Here is a 22,222-nt window from a genome sequence, read left to right on the forward strand (position 1 = left end):
TCGTGCACTTAATTTGACCCAACAAGAGCTTCAAGAATTAAAAGAAAACTCAAAACAAGCTGTTGACAACTTCTGCACCAGCATACATAAAGATCCATTGCTTAAAAACTCATAGGAAGTAAGAAAAATTTATGAATATAGTCATGGACGATTTGCACGGTAATACTCATGGATCTCACTGTACGAGGGAAAGGCGACGATAATAGGGAGGGTATGGATACAGGAAATGGTATCTTGGCTCTGTGTAGGTTGTTTAAAAGAGCGTGTTTGTTCCTTAACGAGCAATGGAAGAAGATATGATATGGCGCTACAAGAGCACAAAACCTTTACTGTTCCTCCGTTGACAAAATAAACTTGGCAGGCTGTTTCTTATTCCCCAAAGGTCACACTAATTAGTCTTAGCTAGATAACAAACTGAGCGTGTTTGCTCACATCTTGACGAGTTCCAATCTGTTGGTATTGATTGACAACAGAATATAAGACGGTGTCCTTTAGTACGGCAGAGAAAGATTGATTACCTACAAGTTCATTAACGACAGTCACATAAGACACAATTTCTTATAATAGTAGTAAGCTTCCAGAAGGATTCTTTGAAAATTAACGGGAACAATTTTGCTGGAGGACTGTGCTATGTAAAGTGATTCCTGTAGGAAATTCCCTGGAAATATATATATGTGCAATGCTGGGTTATGTTGCTACAATACTCTTATGATCGCCCTTCATTACTGTTTGAACTGTATGAAATGTAGGTATTTGATATGTCATATCAAATTCATTCATTATCATAAGTATAGCAATGAAAGGCATTGTTTCAGGAATATTTTGATCAAGGTACAGTCCGTTCTCTTCAAAATTGCATTTTGCACTAGATCAATGTTTTCTTTGTAAATATTTGACATAATAGTACAGCTTTCCGTATATAGGATAAATGTTTAATCCTGCAATTTGAATGAACAATAAAATAGCAACAAAAATAGAAAATATTTTCTCGGAAAGTAAGGAAATAAATATTCTCTATTCAAATAAGTGAGCCTTCAGTAAATAAATCATAGGATGAGTAATTCGTCCATCCTCCCAGTTTTCAATTCGAGATGTAGTTTTTGTAGTTAAAAAATTACATGGGTCCATGGGGGTCAAGTCAGCCCAACAATTGGTGTTTATATAAGATTCACAATTTCATTGCGATAATGATAATCTTTGATAAGAAGGAGGACATTTCTATTACAATACTATCACTGTTATAAATGCAATATTATGAGATATAGTGGAATAGATGAAAATCGTAAATTGATTTCTTTATCTGCCACAAAATTTGTACATTCTATGCAAGGTGGATTCTATGTTGTTGCTACCTAATGCAAAATCCAACTGCAACAGCTGCTCCTTGATATCACTGATTCGCATGTTTCCTATACAAAGGCCCGGGTTCGATACCCGGTGGAGGCACGTAGTGGTCCCGACCCCACTTTAAACTGTAGGTCCAGTCCCGATTAGCCTTACTGTGCATAGAGTGGACTTAAAACTTCAAATCCATCAATCAATCCTATACAAAGGCTGCCGCATGACAGACCTGTACCAAAATACTGATCATACAAGCGAGTTAAGCAGGATTTTTAATGCTTTCATGGTAGAAAAATCTATCCTACAGTGAATTATGATACCAAGCCTTTAATTCAATTTATGACACGATCAAAACTGTGTGTAATCCCGAGATCAGCACCTTTATCAACCAAATTCTATTGCTTTCCATGCAGTCTGTATCCGTATTTATTCAAAACGTTGAATTTGTTATTTGCATGATTGGACATCCACTGATACTGAATTTCAGATCATTGTTGCTTTTGTTCCATCATCCAGAGTACAATTTGATATTTTCGGTGTTCTAAATTATTTATTCTATCCGTGTTCATGTTGTTATGAAAGTCTATATCGGGGCATTCCAGCGTTACTTGTGCGAAATTTCACACATAAGATTGGATTAAAATATTCATCATGAACTAATTTCATAGTATTATGAAATGAAAAATTCAATATGCTGACCAAGGCAGAAAATGTATTTTATTTTAAAACATCAACTAAACGTAACGTTTCAACCTTCTAGCAAGGTCTTCTTCAGACTCTGTACCCAGTACAAATGAAACAAGGTACAAAACAGGAAGATATATATACACAGAAATCACTCCCCTCCAGACACAAGATTATTAGAAAGTGTTTTTCTCTCTAGAACATTCCAGCAGGTGGCCTTCCCTTGTCAACTGTACTTTTAATGACGGCGATTTGGATAAACATTTCCTTTCATCTGGAAAGTGGTTGGATTCTTTATCTCAAGCTCCTTTTATATATTCCCTCATTCCTCTTCCTTCTCCTCTCCTCTTTCTCTCTTGTCCTTTCCACTCTTTCTAACACCTTCTTCCATTCTTCTTTTATCTTCAGTCCCCCATTCCAGTTCATTGTGTCTCTTCTCCTTTCTTCTCTATCTCCTTGGCCTCCTTCCATTTTCTTACTAGTACTCTTTTCTCCCTTCCTATGGCCTCCCCGATGGCGCAGTGGTAGCGTCGTGGTCTTGTAATCAAGGGGTCCCGGGTTTGATTCCCGGTGGAGGCACATAGTGGTCGGATCCCACTTTAAACTATAGGTCCAGTCCCGATTAGCCTTACTGTGCATAAAGTGGACTTAAAACAACAAATCAAATCAAATCAAATCAAAATCTCCCTTCCTATCTGCTTAGCCTCATCCCACACTGTCATGTCCTGTTTCTTTCGTGTGTTTAAATATCGCATTTTTCTCTTTCTCATCCCTATGTTGTTTCAACCTGTCTTTTAGCCTCTTTTTCGTTTCTCCTATGTACACACACTAACATTCTTTACACTTCACTTCGTAGATAATCCATTCCTCTTCTCTGTTTTTCATTTTTCTCGTTTGCATTCTTCGCTATTCTTAAGATGCTTCTCCCTTCCTTCCTGTAAGTTTTAATGCCCGCTTTCCTAAGCACTTCGCATATCTTTTCTGTGGTCTTCCCCATACTCCTTCTTCCAAACCACCTCACTCTTACTTTTTCTTCCTCTTTTTATTCCTTTTCTCCCCTGCCGTTTTCACATATGCGGACGATTGTTTTGGCATATGGAAGGGAACGAAGAGGCAGCTTGACATATTTGCCAAAGAAATACAAGATGAAGAAGGAGGGATATTGTGGGAACTCGAAATAGAAGAAGACAAGATAAGCTACCTGGATATATTGATAACAAAGAAGAGAGGACAAGAAATTGAAACCGCTTGGCATCAGAAGAGGTGTGAAACAGGGGTATTTTGCTACAAAAGAAGTGATGTAAGTGAGGTGACAAAAATAAATTTTATAAAGAATATGGAGGACAGAATCAAGAAAATATGCACGACAGAATGTGAAAACGAAGGCAAAATAAACAACCTATGAAAACAGCTGGAAAAGAATGGCTAAGAGAAGGAGGATAGACTAGACATAAACAGAAGAAGGAAGAAAAGTTGCAGGGGAGAAGAGGAAGAGAAAGGAAAAGAGGAAGAGAAAGTAAAAGATAGGTGGTTTGGAATAAGGAGTATGGGGAAGACCACAGAAAAGATAATGCAAAGTGCTTAGGAAAGCGGGCATTAAAACTTACAGGAAGGGAGGGAGAAGCATCTTAGGAATAGCGAAGAATGCAAACAAGAAAAAGAAAAAGGAAAACAGAGGCTAAGCAGATAGGAAGGTGTAACGTGTAGTAGTGTTCACGTTACAAATATGTATATAAACTTAAAATTTTCTTTGCTTTTAACTGGTTAATTACCAAGGAATGTGAAACACACTTCGTATATATACAGGGTGATTCTAAAGGTAGGGTACAAACGAAAACCACAGATTCCTCCCATGAAATAGAGACGAAAGTGCCTCTTCCACTTTGCCGAGAGATGCCTCCGTGAGGAGCTAGACAACGCCGAAAACGTGTGAAAATGAACTTCACACCTCTGTACAGCCAGTACCAGTGAAGATAGAAAGGTGGAACAAAAGAAGTCAAAAGAAACACCAAAGTCGCCCATCCGAAAATCACCAGGCGGCAGCGGCGCAGCGCATGCGCATGGGGTTCCACAAAGGAAATAGGAGTGTCCCGCAAGACAAGTGAAGGGAAAGGGTAGCGACCGACAACGGTAGGGACAAAAGAAGCAATGAAGCATGAAGTAACAATTGCACAGCGGGAAACAAACACCATGACTGAAGCAGTGCAGTCGAGAAAAATAGTGCGGGGTTGCAGAACCACGGGAGGACGACGTAGGACGAAGAAACACAACGAGAATGCAAGCAAAGTGGTCCGTGACACTCGACAGGCAACAGACGCATACATGGTTCGGACAAAAATGGCGGCGCTGGCGGTGCAGCGCATGGGGAGTCCCCAAACACAGTGGGGAGACACCGCAGCAAGAACAAAGCACGGTGCAACAAAAGAGAAAGAGGACCGGACGGGGAATGGTACCTGCCAAGGAGACAACAAATGCGGGACAAGGGATTCCCCGTAGCAGCACCGAGGGGATGTCACACAGAGGTCGTGCGCCAGCAGGACAAACACAGCAACCACGGGCACAGGTTATTGCCAATGAAAGGTGCACTTACAGATAGGACCACGTACCCCGTACTGACGTTGTTACAAACGTCGTGATGGGGCCCAATCAGCCTCTTAGAAATGAAGCCGGAGGCACATCGCTGGGTGGGAGCGGGCGAAAGGCTGCTGGAGTGTCGTACGGACCCCACCACTCCGTACGGTGGACGACACTAATGGACGAGGTCGGAATGTTTCCATCCGGATCTCCAGGTCCACCGTTCCCAGACCTGACGCGGCTGCTTGCTTCCGAGCCCAACCCCAGCCGAACAACTCGAGTCCCTCCTCGGCCGCAGCCTTCCGCTCCGAAACCAACCGTGGCCTCACACCACCGCAGCCGCACACTGTCGCGTGGGTGTGAGACCGGGCCGAGCGAGGCTGGACATACAAACTGAGTGGGACAGCCGTGGAATGAAGCTACATGGGGGTATGCATGTCTGTTCAACCGCTGGGTCACCCCCCAGTGGTGTACACAAACACCACACGATCGTACGTAGTGCTCCCCGTCGACTCGAGCCAGACGGACGAAGTATGTGTTGTGGGTGAATGGGGCAAGAATGAAAGACGCTACGTGTGTTCCACGATGACAAGGCCCCAGAGTAGATGGCCCCACCTGACGGCAGTGGTCAGGTAGTGAAGAGCACAGGCACGGGTGGCTCGGGAACGTCAGTTGATTGTACCACAGCGCCGTGCGGACGTGTGGGCTGCAGGCGTCTGTTCTACGTACAAAGTGCCAGATTGGAAGTGCAGCGTCAGGGAGCGTGTCAGTGAAAGAGCCGGTGCGGTGGTGGTGTGCTTGACGTACGACAGTTGAGTACGTTGTTTCGAAGCCGTTGTGACCAGTGTGTGTGTGTGTGTGTGTGCCACCTGTGCACTGCAGTACAGTATTCCATAATTGACACTATCCTTACCGTACCATGGAACGCTACACATTTGTAGAACTGAGGGACATGCATTTTGTCTACGGCCTTGCAGATGGCAATGGCCGAGCAGCTGCACGCCTTTATCGCGAACGGTATCCGGATAGGCGACACGCCGACAGCAGGTTGTTTTCGAACGTGCACCCTACCCTTGGTGAATCGGGTGTGTTACGTGCAGGCCATCATGTCGGTCACCCAAGACATGTGCGCACCGCGGCGGTCGAGGAGGACGTACTTGCTCGCGTGGACGACACACCGTCCACTAGCACCCGTAGCATTGCACGTGCAGTGGGAGTATCACAGTCGACAGTGTGGCGTGTCCTTCATGATGATCTGCTGTATTCCTATCATCCACAGCGAGTCCACGCGTTGCTGGCTGGGGATTACCCACGACTTGTGGAATTCTGTCAACGACTGTTGCAGTTTTGTACGGACGATCCCCGTTTTTTGCGCAATGTGCTTTTCACGGACAAGGCATCATTCGCCCGTGAGGGCATCTTCAATTGCCGAAACAGCCATGTGTGGGATTATGAATATCCACATGCAGCAGTAGAGGTGCACCATCAGACTGAGTGAGCAGTGAATATCTGGGCAGGTATCATCGATGAAAAGATTATTGGTTCATACCTGCTGCCACCACATTTAAATGGCCAACCATATCGCACCTTTCTTTAATCAGTCCTTCCAGAGCTGCTAGAAGATGTACCTCTCAACGTGCGACATCGTATGTGGTTTCAATTGGATGGAGCGCCTGCACATTTTGATGGCACAGTGCCAACCCTTTTGCACCGTACCTACCCACAGCGCTGGATCGGCAGAGCAGGCCCCGTTCCCTGGCCCGCCCGTTCGCCTGACCTCACACCAATGGATTTCTTCTTGTGGGGCTATCTGAAAACATTCGTCTACGAGACCCCGGTGCCTGACCAGGAAATATTGGTAGCGCGGATACTTGCAGCATCGGCCGAGGTGTGTACCATGCGAGGGATTTTCGAGAGGGTTCGCCAGAATTTCCTGCGACGCTGCAAGGCTTGCATTGTATGTGGTGGTCATCAATTTGAGCAACTTTTGTAACAACGTCAGTCCGGGGTACGACTACGTACTACGTACTATTCCTATCTATAAGTGCACCTTTGCGTGGCAATAAACCTCCTGTGCCCGTAGTTGCTGTGTTTGTCCTGCTGGCGCACGACCTCTGTGTGACATCCCCTCGGTGCTGCTACGGGGAATCCCTTTTCCCGCATTTGTTGTCTCCTTGGCAGGTACCATTCCCCGTCCGGTCCTCTTTCTCTTTTGTTGCACCGTGCTTTGTTCTTGCTGCGGTGTCTCCCCACTGTGTTTGGGGACTCCCCATGCGCTGCACCGCCAGCGCCGCCATTTCTGTCCGAACCATGTATGCGTCTGTTGCCTGTCGAGTGTCACGGACCACTTTGCTTGCATTCTCGTTGTGTTTCTTCGACCTACGTCGTCCTCCCGTGGTTCTGCAACCCCGCACTATTTTTCTCGACTGCACTGCTTCAGTCATGGTGTTTGTTTCCCGCTGTGCAATTGTTACTTCATGCTTCATTGCTTCTTTTGTCCCTACCGTTGTCGGTCGCTACCCTTTCCCTTCACTTGTCTTGCGGGACACTCCTATTTCCTTTGTGGAACCCCATGCGCATGCGCTGCGCCGCTGCCGCCTGGTGATTTTCGGATGGGCGACTTTGGTGTTTCTTTTGACTTCTTTTGTTCCACCTTTCTATCTTCACTGGTACTGGCTGTACAGCGGTGTGAAGTTCATTTTCACACGTTTTCGGCGTTGTCTAGCTCCTCACGGAGGCATCTCTCGGCAAAGTGGAAGAGGCACTTTCGTCTCTATTTCATGGGAGGAATCTGTGGTTTTCGTTTGTACCCTACCTTTAGAATCACCCTGTATAAAAACTATTCATCCTGGTGTTAGATATAAGTTCCAAGAGTTTGTTTCTTTCTGCCAGCAATCTGAGCTGGAAGTTTATTATCGGTGACAACAATGCAGGAAAGCTAACGCTATTGTGTAAGAGCCAGGCAGACTCAACCTTATGAAAACGTTGTCACAGGGAAAAGACGAAAGATTAGGCTGTCTTTCCCACGCTATATCTGTCGTGTCCCTTGGCGGACAATAAATAAACTTATATCATATAAATCCCTGGTTCTTTTACTGCAAGACAGTGTGTTCAGAATTTAGTTACGTTAACGTAAAAGAAAGTTATGCCCGCGCAAGACAAAGCCTGTATATAAATATTTTTTGCTTAACATTTTGACGTTGTAATTTTTTTCTTTTTCTTTGTTGTCATATCGCGTTGGCGATGCAGGGTGAGAGGGGAGTTGGAAGAAGCCATACTCCCTGGTCAAATTAAATACTGAGTGTAACAATTAAAATTCTATTGCATATTTATTATTCACAATAGAGTAAAAATAGTAATTTTTACATGTAGCTAATTATGTTCCTCATTGATATTTAATTAATTTGTATTTTATTGTAATGTAAAATTGTTAAGATAAAAGTTGGTAAATCCTTCACGGCACCGAGAAATGATATATAAGCAGCGAAGCTTGAACTCGTATAACCGCCTTTTCTTTCAACGCTCGAACTTCTGCGTTTACTTCCACTTCGTTATTAGGAATTAGTTCATTCTGGGATTACCTTAGGACAGTTACTTAGCTCTTCTGGTCAGAAGGCTTATGTTCTCTCTGTTCTATGCTCCTGGTCAGGATATATAATTGAGAGGGTTGTGATTGTCTTAAGATATACCGGAATTCGGGATCGGCCGATAGACTGTTGGTAGGCAACGTTTGTGACCCTGGTCAGGGTACACCTTTTCTTATTCTGTGGTCACGGATTAATTTTCGGTTCTCTGGTCAGAGGCTGAAAAGAGAAAAGGAAGTTGGATACTTAACCGGATATCGACAGAACCTAGTGGGAAGAAGGATTGTCGACTGCTTGTAGAATCTTGGTCAAGATCTATAAGTAGATTGAGAACCTTTGACCCAGAATTACGAGGGACCTTACATCGAGGACTGAAGCAGCCGGATTAACCCGAACATTGAGCCGAGGAGACTCAAGCCCCGAAGAGATACTGAGCGTGAAGCCGAGACTCAATAGACCCATCGAACCAAGTACGATCCAGGACGGATCCTGACAAAGGGAGAAAAGAGTACTAGTAAGAAAATGGAAGGAGGCCAAGGAAATAGAGAAAAAAGGAGAAGAAGACACAATGAACTGGAATGGGGGACTGAAGATAAACAAATAATGGAAGAAGGTGTTAGAAAGAGTGGGAAGGTCAAGAACGAAAGAGGAGAGAAGAAAGAAGAGGAATGAGGAAATAAATAAAAGGAGCTTGAGATAAAGAGTCCAACCACTTTCCAGATGAAAGGAAATGTTTATCCAAATCGCCGTCAGGTAAAATTACAGCTGACAAGGGAAGGCCTCCTGCTGGAATGTTCTAGAGAGAAAACAACTTTCTAATAATCTTGTGTCTGGAGAGGAGTGAATTCTGTATATATATATATATCTTCCTGTTTTGTACCTTGTTTCATTTGTACTGGGTACAGAGTCTGATGAAGACCTTGCTAAAAGGTTGAAACGTTACGTCTAGTTTATGTTTTAAAATAAAATAAATTTTCTGCCTTGGTCAGCATATTGAATTTTTCATATCATGGAAACAAGGCTTAATGGTGTTATAGTATTATGAAGTACTTTGTGGAGTCTGGTAACAATTTTTTTAAAAAAACTTGAGTATGATGCCATGGCCTGAATGCATGAAAAGCATTAACGAAAATGTGTTACGTGTGTGACGCCTTAAAAATGTAGTAGAGTTTAATTTTAGTTGTCTGGGCTAGCAATTTTTGTAGGTGAAATATGCAAAAAAAATATACATTCATAAACATTTAAACCTTAATGCAATTAAAAACAATATTAATTTCCAGATTACTTCATTTTGTTATTCACATGAGGTAGGACAGCTTTTCGTGGACATGACATGTATTTTGTTCAAAATAAGTCCTCCAGTTGAGCCTACCCATTATTTTCAAAATTCGGCAAAACCTGAACCTTCGATGGCGAAATCATGAGTCGACAACTCGCATCGCTCTACCACCGAAATGGCTTTGTAATTTTCATGTTCCTAACACCATATTGATTGGTTCATCATCTTTCTCGATTTCTGTCACGGTACGTAACCAACTTTTCTCAATGCTTTATTTGGCTACTGTAGTTGATTGCTTGATTGATTTGGTTTTTTAAGTCCACTTTATGCACAGTAAGGCTAATCGGGACTGGACCTATAGTTTAAAGCCTACTGTAGTGGCTGATTAATTATCGTACCAATATATAATGATATATTGGTAAAACTGTATAAAAATTAAGAAGAATAAGTTCATTGTGTGCCATTTGAAGATTGTCATCAGCAATTGGCCCATCTTCTCAGCCAGTGGTTTTGCGAGGTATTTTGTGCCCCCTCCGACCAAGAGGTAAAACAGGCGAGTCAAGAATACACAAGTATTTTTTTAATTTTGTTTTGATTTACTACGTTTTTCTGTTACTTTTGGCTAATTTTAATGATGAATATGAATGATTAGAGAATTTCTGAGCTATGCAAAACTTCAAAAACACAGAAAAACTTTCTAGAGCCCAACTTCGATTTGCTAGTGCGGTTGCTAAGCCACTGTTCTATACCTCTAATTACACTGGTCCGTGAATCCGAGTTATTTGCTCCATGTCTTGCTTCCACTCCATCCCCTACTAGAACAAACTAAAGGTTAACATACAAAAATACTTTCATTGAATTATAACAATCACGGCTGGCACAATAATAAGGGAATGGCCGCAGGTAATCTCATTTCCGGTGGTAGCCAGTTGGAATATTTACCTAAAGAGAAAGTAGACATGGAGGAAGTAGTTGAAACTGCATAGCTCACACCTTCCCACGCCTGCCTACGCACGAGTAAGAACAAACCGCCAGAATAAACTCTTCAGTACCCAGAAAGGTTGAAAAGATTACAAAGCTGTCACGAGAACTTCAGTCTAAGTTTATGAATGAAATTTCCAACTCAATTATACGACTCATTTGATGGAAGGAAATACCAACATTTAGTACGTCATTATTCTTGCAAGTTACATCAGTCAACTCCTTGGTTCATTATTAGAGTTCATCATTGTGTACCAGACTACTGAAGGAGGAAGTGACGTCAAAATGACATGAAAGGTAGAACGTTTCGAACTGAAACAATGAAGACTGTCTATATTTACACGCTTATTAGGTAAAGGCGAGTGGTAGTGACGGAATCATGTAAATTGCGTCCTCAAACATGTCAGTATATGATCACTGCAAATATAATTGGTGTTCTTCGAAAAAAAAAAATACAGGTAGGGGAGATCCTGCCAGTTGCACCAGAACACGTGGAACACGAGCCAAGCTGTCATGAACCGACATATGATACGGTATTCTTGCATGCAAGCTAACACACAATTATATTTATGGTATCGTAAGCACATATCTGCATCCAGTTTATTTGTCCTCATTGCAACAAAACCGGTGTCACATACCCTACTCGAGGACGTATTTAGAAAGGGGTCAAGTGAGTCCGGATACCCCCGAAAGACTTACAAAGTACTAAATAATGAAAATATACTTGTTTAGTATTTGTTGCTTAGTCGATGGTTATTTCCACTGAATGTATTGGAAGGGAAGGATGATATTGGGATCACAGGACTTTTACTACACTAATAATTATAATATACATACATTAATAATGAACTTTACATTTCTTCAACTGAATCTAACATTTTTCTTGTTATTGAATAAATATTTAACTCTTTATCTATTTTACATTAATTTCGTTAATTTTGACGATCTAAACTATATGTAAGTTGGATAATGAATATGTGCTGTTATATCTACTTTTATACCGTCTTTTTACCTATTCATGCAATAAAAATACAATATCAATTACATATTTAAAACTATTATTATTATTAGACACTTGGTTCCGATCCCAAGAAATATATTTCTAGATACGTGCCTGTCCCTACTATAATCTACAGAGCGGATATTAAGAAACACGTGTAAAAAGACAAATATTAAATATATATAATGCTATCCCGCCATTGTTGATATAGATTTTAATTTTAAAATAGTTAAACAGCCCTTTATGAACCTCCAAGAACATCTGTTTGCGATTCAAGATTTTTTTTTACCCCCACACCCCCTATACGCCTTCATGGCGTGGTGCTATGCACAGGGGAGCACTTTACTTTTTTTGCCCTTTATGAACCTCCAAGAACATCTGTTTGCGATTCAAGATTCCCTGCCTACGTCGATTACCATCTAAACACACAGGCTAAACAAACAGAGCTAAATATAAAAGCATTAATTCTTGACGTAAAATAAGTTACTGGCTAACTGGTGATGAGGATAATGTGATATTATTGGAAATACAAACATCAGAGTTGACATTTCGAGGAGAGAAGGTAAATGAAAATCACACAACATGTAAACACGGGAAGCAATTTAAAAATTAGATTGTTTGACATGTAAACATAGATAACATCATAATGGCACTTAACAATTTAATATAGTGTAATTATGATGGTTTGCGTTGTATCGTTTAAAGGCACACAATATAGCAGAAGTTGTTCACAGGTTTTCCCACAGAGCTTACGTAAATATGACGATGACATGAAACAATTATAGTGCTTCTAACGACATGGTTATAATCAAATTATGAAATCATACTACTGTATTGCTTTTCAAAAGCAAGTTGTTTTCTTTAAAGATTTCATTCATTTTAGCATTCCCATGTTACTTGTAAATACAGCAATGCACTGTCAACATTCGTACCAGGCTGAGCAAAAATTTGCACCTAAAGATTCGCCAGAGTTCCTCTCATACACCATAGCCCGTTACATGTACACAAAATGAGGTCAGAAGTCCATGTTTTGTATATGCTACATACATTGATGCATGTATTGTGTGTGTGTTTCTGTGTAAATGTGTGTTTCTGGAAATTATATCCAATATTGACCCTTACTGAGTGTTGTTCTTTCTGCTCCTATGGTGTATCTCGATTGTTCTAGGCAGGAGGATTATGGATGGGTATGTTTGTTCACATTGCGATGTTGTGTGTACAGTATCCACATGACGGCAGTTTGAGGTTCAGCGATTAATATTGTTTTAATATCGGAAATGGGATTTTTACTCCTTGTAAGTTTTTTTTGTATAGAGTTTCGCGATGTTGTTGCCGTAAGTGACATTGGAAGGTCACTTGATTAACTTGATTGCAGAGCTGCTCCGCACTGGCAGAGGTTGAGGGCACAGCTTGTAATTGTTCCAAATGTTGATTCACTAAAACGTGACCTGTACGCATTTCCAATATAAGCACCAGTGTTTGGAAGTAACTAGTTACAAGTAACAGTTACTTTTTTGAAGAAATTTAACTGTAACTAGTTACTTTTAAAATCAAATAACTGTAACAGAGTTACTTTTTTTCAGCAGAAGTAACGTTTCAACAGTTACTTTTGCAGTTACTGTACGACAATAAATTGTTATTGTTATGTAAATTGCTGACAGTTTGGCTACCTTTTTCTCCCCTCTTCGCCATTCATTTGCGTTGCCACACTTTTCTGTCAGACAGTTGGAAGCTGTGTTTGGCGATAGCCTCGAGCAATACCGTATTCCTGGAACTGTTCAAGTGGCAAGCGTCAAGGCATCACCCCCTGAAGTGATGGTCAAGGCTCAAGAACAAACTTCCTTGATCTCTTTTCTCTGTCCATGGAATTGGCCAGAAAATCTGTCACAATGAATGACAGAGTTGTTGTCATGGTGAATCGAATACGGTCATCCAGCGCAGAACGTCTATTTACATGAATGAGTGGAACAATCGTAATAGCCTACATTGATGTTTTTTCGCGAGCGCTGTAGTCTTTTACAAAATCATTTCTTAAGAACAGTGTGATAATTTCAACACACATGTGGCAAACCAACGAAGAGGGAGAATCTAGCCATCTCACACGCTTGTTAATGAAATCTTCTACAGGAGGACTGAAGGGGTAAGTTTACAATGTAATTCTTGACTTCAGTTCATTGATAAATGATAACGCACAACCATTGCAATTTATTTCTCTCTGACTTTCTTTATATCCCCCTCCCCCGGTCCTGTGAAAATATAATTTGATAGCGTTTAAGTTCTTGCAAATTTAAATATATTTAATAAAACAGTAAATACCTAGGTATGTAGTTTCCTTTGTAGCAACAGTAAGACACGCACTTGTTTTTTTTTTCTTTTTCTGGACTCGCAACGGGTAACAAATATTGATTGAACAAGAAATATTGAACCAAATAGATTTTTTCTCATGACACAAATTGTTACAGACTTTTGTGGGGGAGGAGAGTGAAGTGTCGGAACCCTTGTTTACTTGTGCCACTCAAGAAACTTACTTGCCTGAAAAAGGGGGGGGGAGGGTTCGGAGTTATTTTATCACTTAATTTCAAGAAACCATTTTGTTATTGATTCATTGCTTCCTTTATTGTTTATATGTGTGCAGTTATAGCTACAAAAATTACCATCATTAATAACAAATATGAACCAATTATTGCGCACACATATTTTATCATTCACTAAAGTTCAGAAAAAATATTATCATTGCATTTTTTGTTTACATAAGTGCAGGTATGAAGTAATTGAATTAATTATAACAATTACCATATAGAATGTCATGTCGGCACACACATCCTAAGGAAGGGGGAAGGGGTGACAGGTCCACCAATGGAATTTTGCCTCTTATGAATGTTACCTTTGTGACTTTATGAGCAAAAGTAATACAGAGACATTTGGAAACCGCACTACGGCAACAGGGACCCTGGGTTCGAATCTGGCCTGGCCATTCAAATTCTTTATTTGCGTGGGCGAGGTTCAGTCTGAGGCTGTTCTGCCACCTAACCCGTGTCATCGATTACATTTAAATTTACATTTCTTATGTTATTACAGTATTTATATTTAATTAATTATTACAGTGTACAATAAACTGTATGATTTAGTTACAAAATCAATTGATAAAGCAATTGTAATAAATGTATGAATAGAATTATACAAAAATTGTGAAAAGACAACTACATAAAAATAAAATAAAATGAATTAAAAATAAATAAAAATATGTAGACAAAATACATAACATAAACATACAAGTTACATCATAGTATTTGAACACAATCTCTGCTCTGCCAATAGAAAATTCTTTACTTCATTTCGGAAAGATTCTATTTTAGATATGCTCGACATGATCTTGAGTGATCATCAATTTTATATCATCACTCATCGTCGTGATTAGCCAAAAGTGGCAGAAAAGCTACGTAAAATAACCTAATTCAATCATTAGTGTGTGTATGTGTGAGAGAAAGAGTGTGAGTGAGTAACGGTATGTTAGGTGGTATAAAACCATTATTTCATGCTATTTCCATACTGTTAGTAAAATTCCCCTTCCCTGCTGCAAATTTCTGAAATACAATACTGATAATATAAATATATGAAGAATATATAAGATTTATATTATGTACCAAATTATTGATTGTGTGTAAATTATTTGCAAGAAAATTTCCAACAAAAAGTAACTGTATCTGAGTTACTTTTCAAAATGAGTAACGGTAACTGTAACTCTGTTACTTTTGAAGCAATTAACTGTAACTAGTTACCTTTAAAAAAAAGTAACTTTCCGAACACTGATAAACACAATCATTGCCCAAGGTAGGCTCATGGTTTGATACCAAGGTCGATGATTACCGACTTGAGTGTGCCACTTGTAGGATGTGGTATTATGAAGCTGTTGTTAACACCAATCGTTCCATTGTTCTTGTAGTTTGTATTTAACTCTAGGTAGGAGGTCTGTGTAGGGTAGTCTGAGATGTCAAAATGTCCGAGATCTTGCTCTTTTAGCGTTAGCGTCTAGGGTTGTTAAAGCCCAAGGAACCCTCAAATTCCAATGGGTTCTATTGGGTTCCGTAACAGGACGGGGACCAATTTAAATTCTGCCCAAGTTGCGTATTACTTCGTTTCAATACCGAACTTGGACCGGGAAAAAAAAGTTCCGGGACCGAAATAATTTAAAAATAAAAAGGTTCTTCACGGTCCAGAATCCATTTTCGCGTTCTGATGTTCTCACCCGGATCGGATTTGAATTTATTTACAATTCCTGTACCTTTAACAACCCTGTTGGCGTCTACAATGTCATGATATTTATTGAGGTGACTGTGCACACACATGTGTGTAAAGGTCACTGTTCCTAGTTGTCGGAGTTGATGCATCGTGCTCAAAAGTGAGGTATGGGAAGGGTGCAGGCAGCGCCGCCTGTTCTCTACATTGCTTGCAGAACGCTGAAAGCGTCGGTAAGGATCATGGAGTGGGTAATTCTTAGTTGCTCGACATATGTCATACATATATCGACTCCACGTAACCAGTAACCTTGCATATAACATTTCTAGCGTGCGACATCAGCAACAACTAAAACAGCACAAATTTCCAACGGATATCGATTGGATATCCACAATAGATCAGATCCATGAATATTGTGCATATCCATTGGACATGTATTAGATATTCAATGGATATACAATTTACTTAAATTCTGGTTTAGAAGCTTGATTTAATAGTTTTTCATAATATATATGGAGCAAGTACCATCTATTGAAGCAACATTTATAAATACATAAGAAAAAATAGTTTACTTGCGGTAAACGCGGTAACATAGAGAATGCGCCACTGACATTTGAAAGAACTTTTCCAATCGAGACATCGTTCATGTTAGTGTTCACATATCACTTCTGTTCTACGCACACCCACGAAAAATCACGTGTTCACTTTGCCTTAGTTTTCCTCGTCTTCATAAAAACTCTTGTCCTGAACCTTTCAATAATTTAATTCAAGACTGGCCAGTATTAGCATAGAAACTTTCCATTTTAAAGGTCAAAAGGTACATATACGAGGGTCACTATTTATATTTTGAGCCTAACAATGAAAAAACAGGAATTTGGCATTGAAAACTGCTTTATTGTTTTTCGAAGTATTCTCCTTTATGGTCAATACACTATTGCATTCGTTCGAACCATTTGTCAAAGCAGTTTTTCCAATCTTCTTGAGACACCTCCATAATATGGTTTTTGAACGCATCAACGGCGTCTTCCGCCGACGAAAATCGTTGTCCACGCAATTTATTCTTGACATTCGGGAACAAGAAGAAGTCATTGGGTGCCAAATCAGGACTGTACGGCGGATGACCCATCAATTCGATTTTTTGACTGTTCATAAAGTCGGTTGTTAGACGAGATGTGTGACAGCTGGCATTTTTTTGATGAAGAATGATCCGACGGCGTTTGTTTGTTTTCCGTTTTTGACCGAAGACCTCTGGGAAACAAATTCTTGTGTACCATTCAGAGTTGACCGTTCTACGTTCCTCTAAAGGCACAGTTGCCACATGACCAGTTTTCCCGAAAAAACAGGCGACCATACAGTCGACTGCTGTTTACGTTCCGGCTCATATGCATATATCCATGATTCGTCACCTGTCACAATCTTATATACGTCTTTTGAAGCACCACGATTGTATTTATTGAGAATTTGTTTGCACCAATTGACGCGAGCGTCTTTTTGAGTTTTCGTCAAATTGTGTGGGATCCAACGAGAACATACCTTTCTCACAGCTGAATGATCATGTAATATTTTATATATGCTGGTGGAACTAATTCCTATGGTGGCCTCAATCTCACAGTATGTCACATGACGATCTTGCAGTATTAGGTTTTGCACAGCATCAATGTTTTCTTGAACAACAACTGATTTTGGACGACCTTCGCGAATCTCGTCGGTGAGCGAATGGCGACCACGATTAAATTTGTTATACTAGCGTTTCACAGTGGCAAAGGATGGGGCTTCATCGCCAAATGTGGAAGTAAGTTGATCGATGCACTCTTGTCTTGACAAAACATTTGACGTACGTTATGGTCAATAATGCCAGACGATTCCGTGCAAACGTCAAATCGCGCCTAACTTCAATCAGTGTTGCCAAGGCTCAAAATATAAATAGTGGCCCTCGTATGAGCTGACTTTCATGCACTAGAATAAAGTTTCAATGTATATTTTCCTCTTAGATAAATGTCAAAGGTTGTTCTGTACAGGCAAGGTTTTTTCATCTTCTTTCCCACGCTTATTAAAATCAAAGGAAGGTACAATTTACAAACTGCCATCTCTTTTTTATGTCAACGTGAAGGACGTGAATGAGGTTTCCGCACTGTCCTTAGGTCAAGAAAACGCATGATTTGCAGACACTACTGCAACTGACATTTCCATCAACTTGTTCAGAAATAAGGAAAACTGTGTTCGTCCTTTCTTGGCAAACTTCCTTTGTTTTTAATGGGTCCCGCTAGGAAGCTTCACTCGTAAAGAACAAAGTAGCAACGCGATCCTTAGGGTAAAAACACAGTGAAGCACATCCCTCATCGCCAGAAACTCGCAGGGACAAGTTTCCGGTAATTCAAAACCATGGAGTCAAATGGGGAAAAACATGGTGGAGCCCCGCTCATCGCAAGATGTTCCCAGGATCAAACACGGTTTGATCTTGGGTCCCATGTTTCAAGTGGAAGGTTATGTGATTGGTCCACTCAAGGCCACTTCTCCCCTTCGTGGAAGGCACCCTCCTCTTTTCCCGCTCAACGGAAAGAATGGGAACCAGTTTGAGTGGGAGAGGTTTGTTCGAGGTGCCTGTCCGACATCTGGTTCATTCATTATATCCTGACATTTTTATGGCTTGACCGGGCTCCGTTCGATGAGCAAGGGTCCTTGTGTCGCACTGTGTTTTTACCTTTAGAAGTTACATAGTCCCGCACGCGTTCAACAGTCTCTTCAGTTACGCGCTTCTTCGGATATTTCCCTGCCTCAGACAGCAAACTGCCGGTAAAGACACAGTGCGGCACAAGGACATTTAACAGTGTCCGTCCCAAATCTTGACATTGAGCTGAGAGTATTTTACCATCAAATACTAAATAAATAAAAAATAGGCTTAATTCAGGAAATGCATGTTACTTCTCTCTTCATAAACTTTTGTGTTCTCGTTTAATATCTAAGAAACTAAAATTTAAAATATAAAAAAACCTTTGTTTTGCCTGTATTATTATATGGATGCGAAACTGGGTATCTTACATTGAAAGAGGAACATAAATTGAGAGTATTGAAAATAAGATCCTTAGGAAAATATTTGGACCTAAATGGGATGAGGAGACATGTGAGTGGAGAAGGTTACATAATTTCGAAGTACATAATTTGTATTCATGTCCAGATATTATAAGAATGATTAAATCAAGAAGACTTAGGTGGGCAGGCCATGTGGCACGAATGGGAGAGGAATGAAGAGTTTACAGGAATCTTGTTGGGAAACCTGATGGTAAGAGACTTATAGGAAGACCAAGACGAAGATGGAGTGATAATGTTGAGATGGACGTAAAGGAAATCTGTGGGGATGGAAAAGAGTATATAGATCTTGCTCAGGATAGGGACAGATGGAAGGCCTGTGTTGCTGCAGCCATGAACCTTCGGGTTTAAGAAGGCTAGAGAGTTAGTTAGTTATTTTACAATCAAATGCCAGTGGAGAGCGGTCGTGCAGTATTCTAAAAATAATTAAAACTGCCCTCAGAAATTCAACGACGGACAGCAGACTTTCTAGTTTGGCATCCTTCACAGCAAATGCTGATGTTTTGCAAGAAATTGACTCTTGAGTCTCGCATTCTTTCGTTTGCTGCCAAGATGGAAACAGTTTTAGGTGAGTGAAGTGTATTGTTTTATGGAAGTTCAATGCATAATTTTTAATCAGAAGTGCATATATTTTAAAGTGTTATTAATACAAAGCATACAATTAATGGAAGTGAAGTATCATGACAAAAAACTATTTATAATAATAACATAATGCCGGCACATCCCAAATCAAAGGATAGCCTAGGGACCCAAAGTTTATAACTTCCCTTGAGCAAGGTGGTCTGCATAAGGTTGGCTGGCCCATATTGCACTTCGGATACTTTCCGTAGCATTTGCTTGTGACGTATATTCGTGACAAAGTAGAGTCTTACATAAATAATCCGGCCTGCATCAACGGGGTTAGACTGTCTTTGGAGAGTTTGTTCCAACCTGTCACCTTTTCCAAGCCAAGGATCGCTCACCGTTTTTTGGGTCAATCAGAAACGAAGAAAATATCGTCTACTAGACAGAGAGGAGCGAATGGAAAGCAGAGAAGCGGCGCTTACGCACGTGGTGTTGCCACTTCCAACTTTATTCCTAGTTTATTATCAGGATAGACGCTTGCACAAAGAAACTGAAACCCGAAACTTCCGATGGTGAGACCGTAAGTCCTCGACTTTTCGCGCTCGGCTACTAGGCGGCGTTAATTCTTTTTAGCTACTGATAACAGCTTTAAAAACTCTTATTTCTACATGTCATTGCTCGTCAACCAATGCCAGCACAGAACCCTCTTTGACTCCCCTGATATCCACCTTCCCTGGTAGTTGTCAGTATTTTTGATGCAATTATCAAAACTAATTTGCAGCAAGAAATGAAATAAGGATGATAAATGAAGACAGATACTTACCGACAGAAAAATAGAAAATATGGAGCTATTGTTAACATCACAACAATGGCAACGATATCCTCCGTCTCTGTTAGGCATAGAAACCTCAGGAAAGGAATGCTTAGCACCAAAAGGCAGGAGCAGAGGAACATTACTCTCGATGGTGCTGTCATCTGTGGGAAGGAAGTTATGAGAATTGGTATAGGATATTTGGTTCTTACTTTACTTGGTACAGTGGGATGCACAAGTGCTGCTTGGCAATTGTCCATGATTATCCTCATTGGCCTTTCTCTTGTACCCTACGTGTTTTAAGGAATAGAGTTCTACGTGGACAATTTGCTTGGAAATACTTATGCAACCCACTTTACATTATAAATGTGGCATAAATTCAGAAACTTTGGAAACACACCAGTTTGACACATAAAATTGCTAGAAATTTAATATGATTTAAATAAATATTAGCATTTATAAAATAATATTCATAGTGTTTTGAAAGACGCAGTGAAATTGAAACTTAAGCTAAGATAGTCATTGTCTCCATGTTAAAATGTAGTTAGTCTACTTTACCAATACACTGATGTATGAAAATGAAATGGATGATTGTGGACTGAAACTACCAGGACGAGTATTTTTACATACCGTATATGCATCTACGATTATTGTCACATCAAAATTATATTTAATTGTAGCACACTCGAGGCTGGGAGACTGGAGCGAGCTAAAGTAGTCCCATGCAGTCGTCTCCGTCGAAGTTGTAGTTTCGATTCCTTTGTAATTTTGTCACTTCATCAATGTTATTGAACAACCCTGTATCCCCATTGTCAGGTTTAACTTAAAGATGCTGGAAAGTGACGTAAAATGAAAATAAGGAATATGTATTCCATGTGTCTTGATATACATGTCATGTCCAGTGTGAAATTGTTAACAAAAGATATGTAAAAGTCAAAGACTTCGGATTTGAGCAGGGCTGTAGTCGAGGGTATACGACGGTAAACCTTGCCCATTAGCGTATACGTTCTAATACAATGTGTATACTCTCGTTTCGTATATACTTAATCATGTAATTTGGTCATAACTGCTGTAAGCTTGTTATGGTCAAATACTTACGATTTCACGTGATCGGGAAAATGTCGAGAAGGTCCACCGTTGATCAGTTTTAGCCTCAGAAATATGTGAAGATATTGTAATGCATTTATACGAATTGTGGGTATATCATCATCCTCAGTATTCTATCCCAAAAGCTTTCTTTTTTGCAGAAGTTAAATAATTTCGTACATTTATTTAACGGAAGCATACTCCAAAGATAATGGAAATCATGTTTTCCCTTAACATTTCACAAAACTTAGCTTATATTCTCTGAAAATCTTGGGACTGTACTCTATTCCTGAAATCTCTGGAACAAGGCCGCGCATATAGATAGAGAAGAGGAGAAAGCGAGTGGGCTGCAAATGCTGGTAGCTGCAATCGTTTTACCCCTTCCACGTAAACCCGTTCCCTCGCACGTCTTAATCCCGGGACAGAGTATACAGCAATGAATTTAAGGGAGAGAAATGGTTCAGTGGGCTTCGCACCCTTCAGGTTTCGTTGCTTCTGCATATTTCCAAGATCGAGGTCATATTTTGCGATCCGATCACACAAAATAGAAGCTTTAAAACGCACCGTTTTCCAACGAAATTCAATTTGTATTCCATCAGCACCTTTGACGGCCCCAGCGGACCGCTTTTGCACTTGGCGAACTGTTTTACATGAACGTGCGGGATTATCCGCTTCATCCCTGTCTCTCCCTCCCATACCTTTTACTCTCCAGCCGACGTTCAGAAAGCCTTTGATGGGAAATATGCCTCCGCGTTAGGTAACGCCGGAATCTCGCATGAAATATGCAAGGAATCCGGGAACAAGCGGTATGATCCGGGAAGGGAATTTTCAAAGCTTTCCGAAGCCTGGATTTTCGGGATGCTGAATATCTCATGAATTTCTCTTTCTCCTAACTCCCACAATTAACGTGATACCCTTTTACCTTTCGACGAGGTAATTTGTCTTCTGATCCATGTATCCAGACAACCTGCAGTGATTTCTGGCGTACAATGCTG

The 22,222-nt window shown here is 40.5% G+C and overlaps 1 protein-coding gene across 4 annotated transcripts in view; it reads right to left on the reverse strand.

Moving 5' to 3' along the window:
- Positions 1-22,222, reverse strand: part of nan (transient receptor potential cation channel subfamily V member nanchung) — a 226,984-nt gene that overhangs the window by 29,498 nt on the left and 175,264 nt on the right. For all 4 annotated transcript variants that reach the window (XM_083127591.1, XM_083127590.1, XM_083127593.1 and 1 more), the window contains one exon: positions 20,154-20,305. In XM_083127591.1, the coding sequence (XP_082983717.1) occupies positions 20,154-20,305 (152 nt within the window). The remainder of the gene's footprint in view (positions 1-20,153; positions 20,306-22,222) is intronic.

Source organism: Lepisma saccharinum, chromosome 8 (genome assembly GCF_977018435.1).
Source record: "Lepisma saccharinum chromosome 8, izLepSacc3.1, whole genome shotgun sequence".
Taxonomy (NCBI): Eukaryota; Metazoa; Arthropoda; class Insecta; order Zygentoma; family Lepismatidae; genus Lepisma; species Lepisma saccharinum.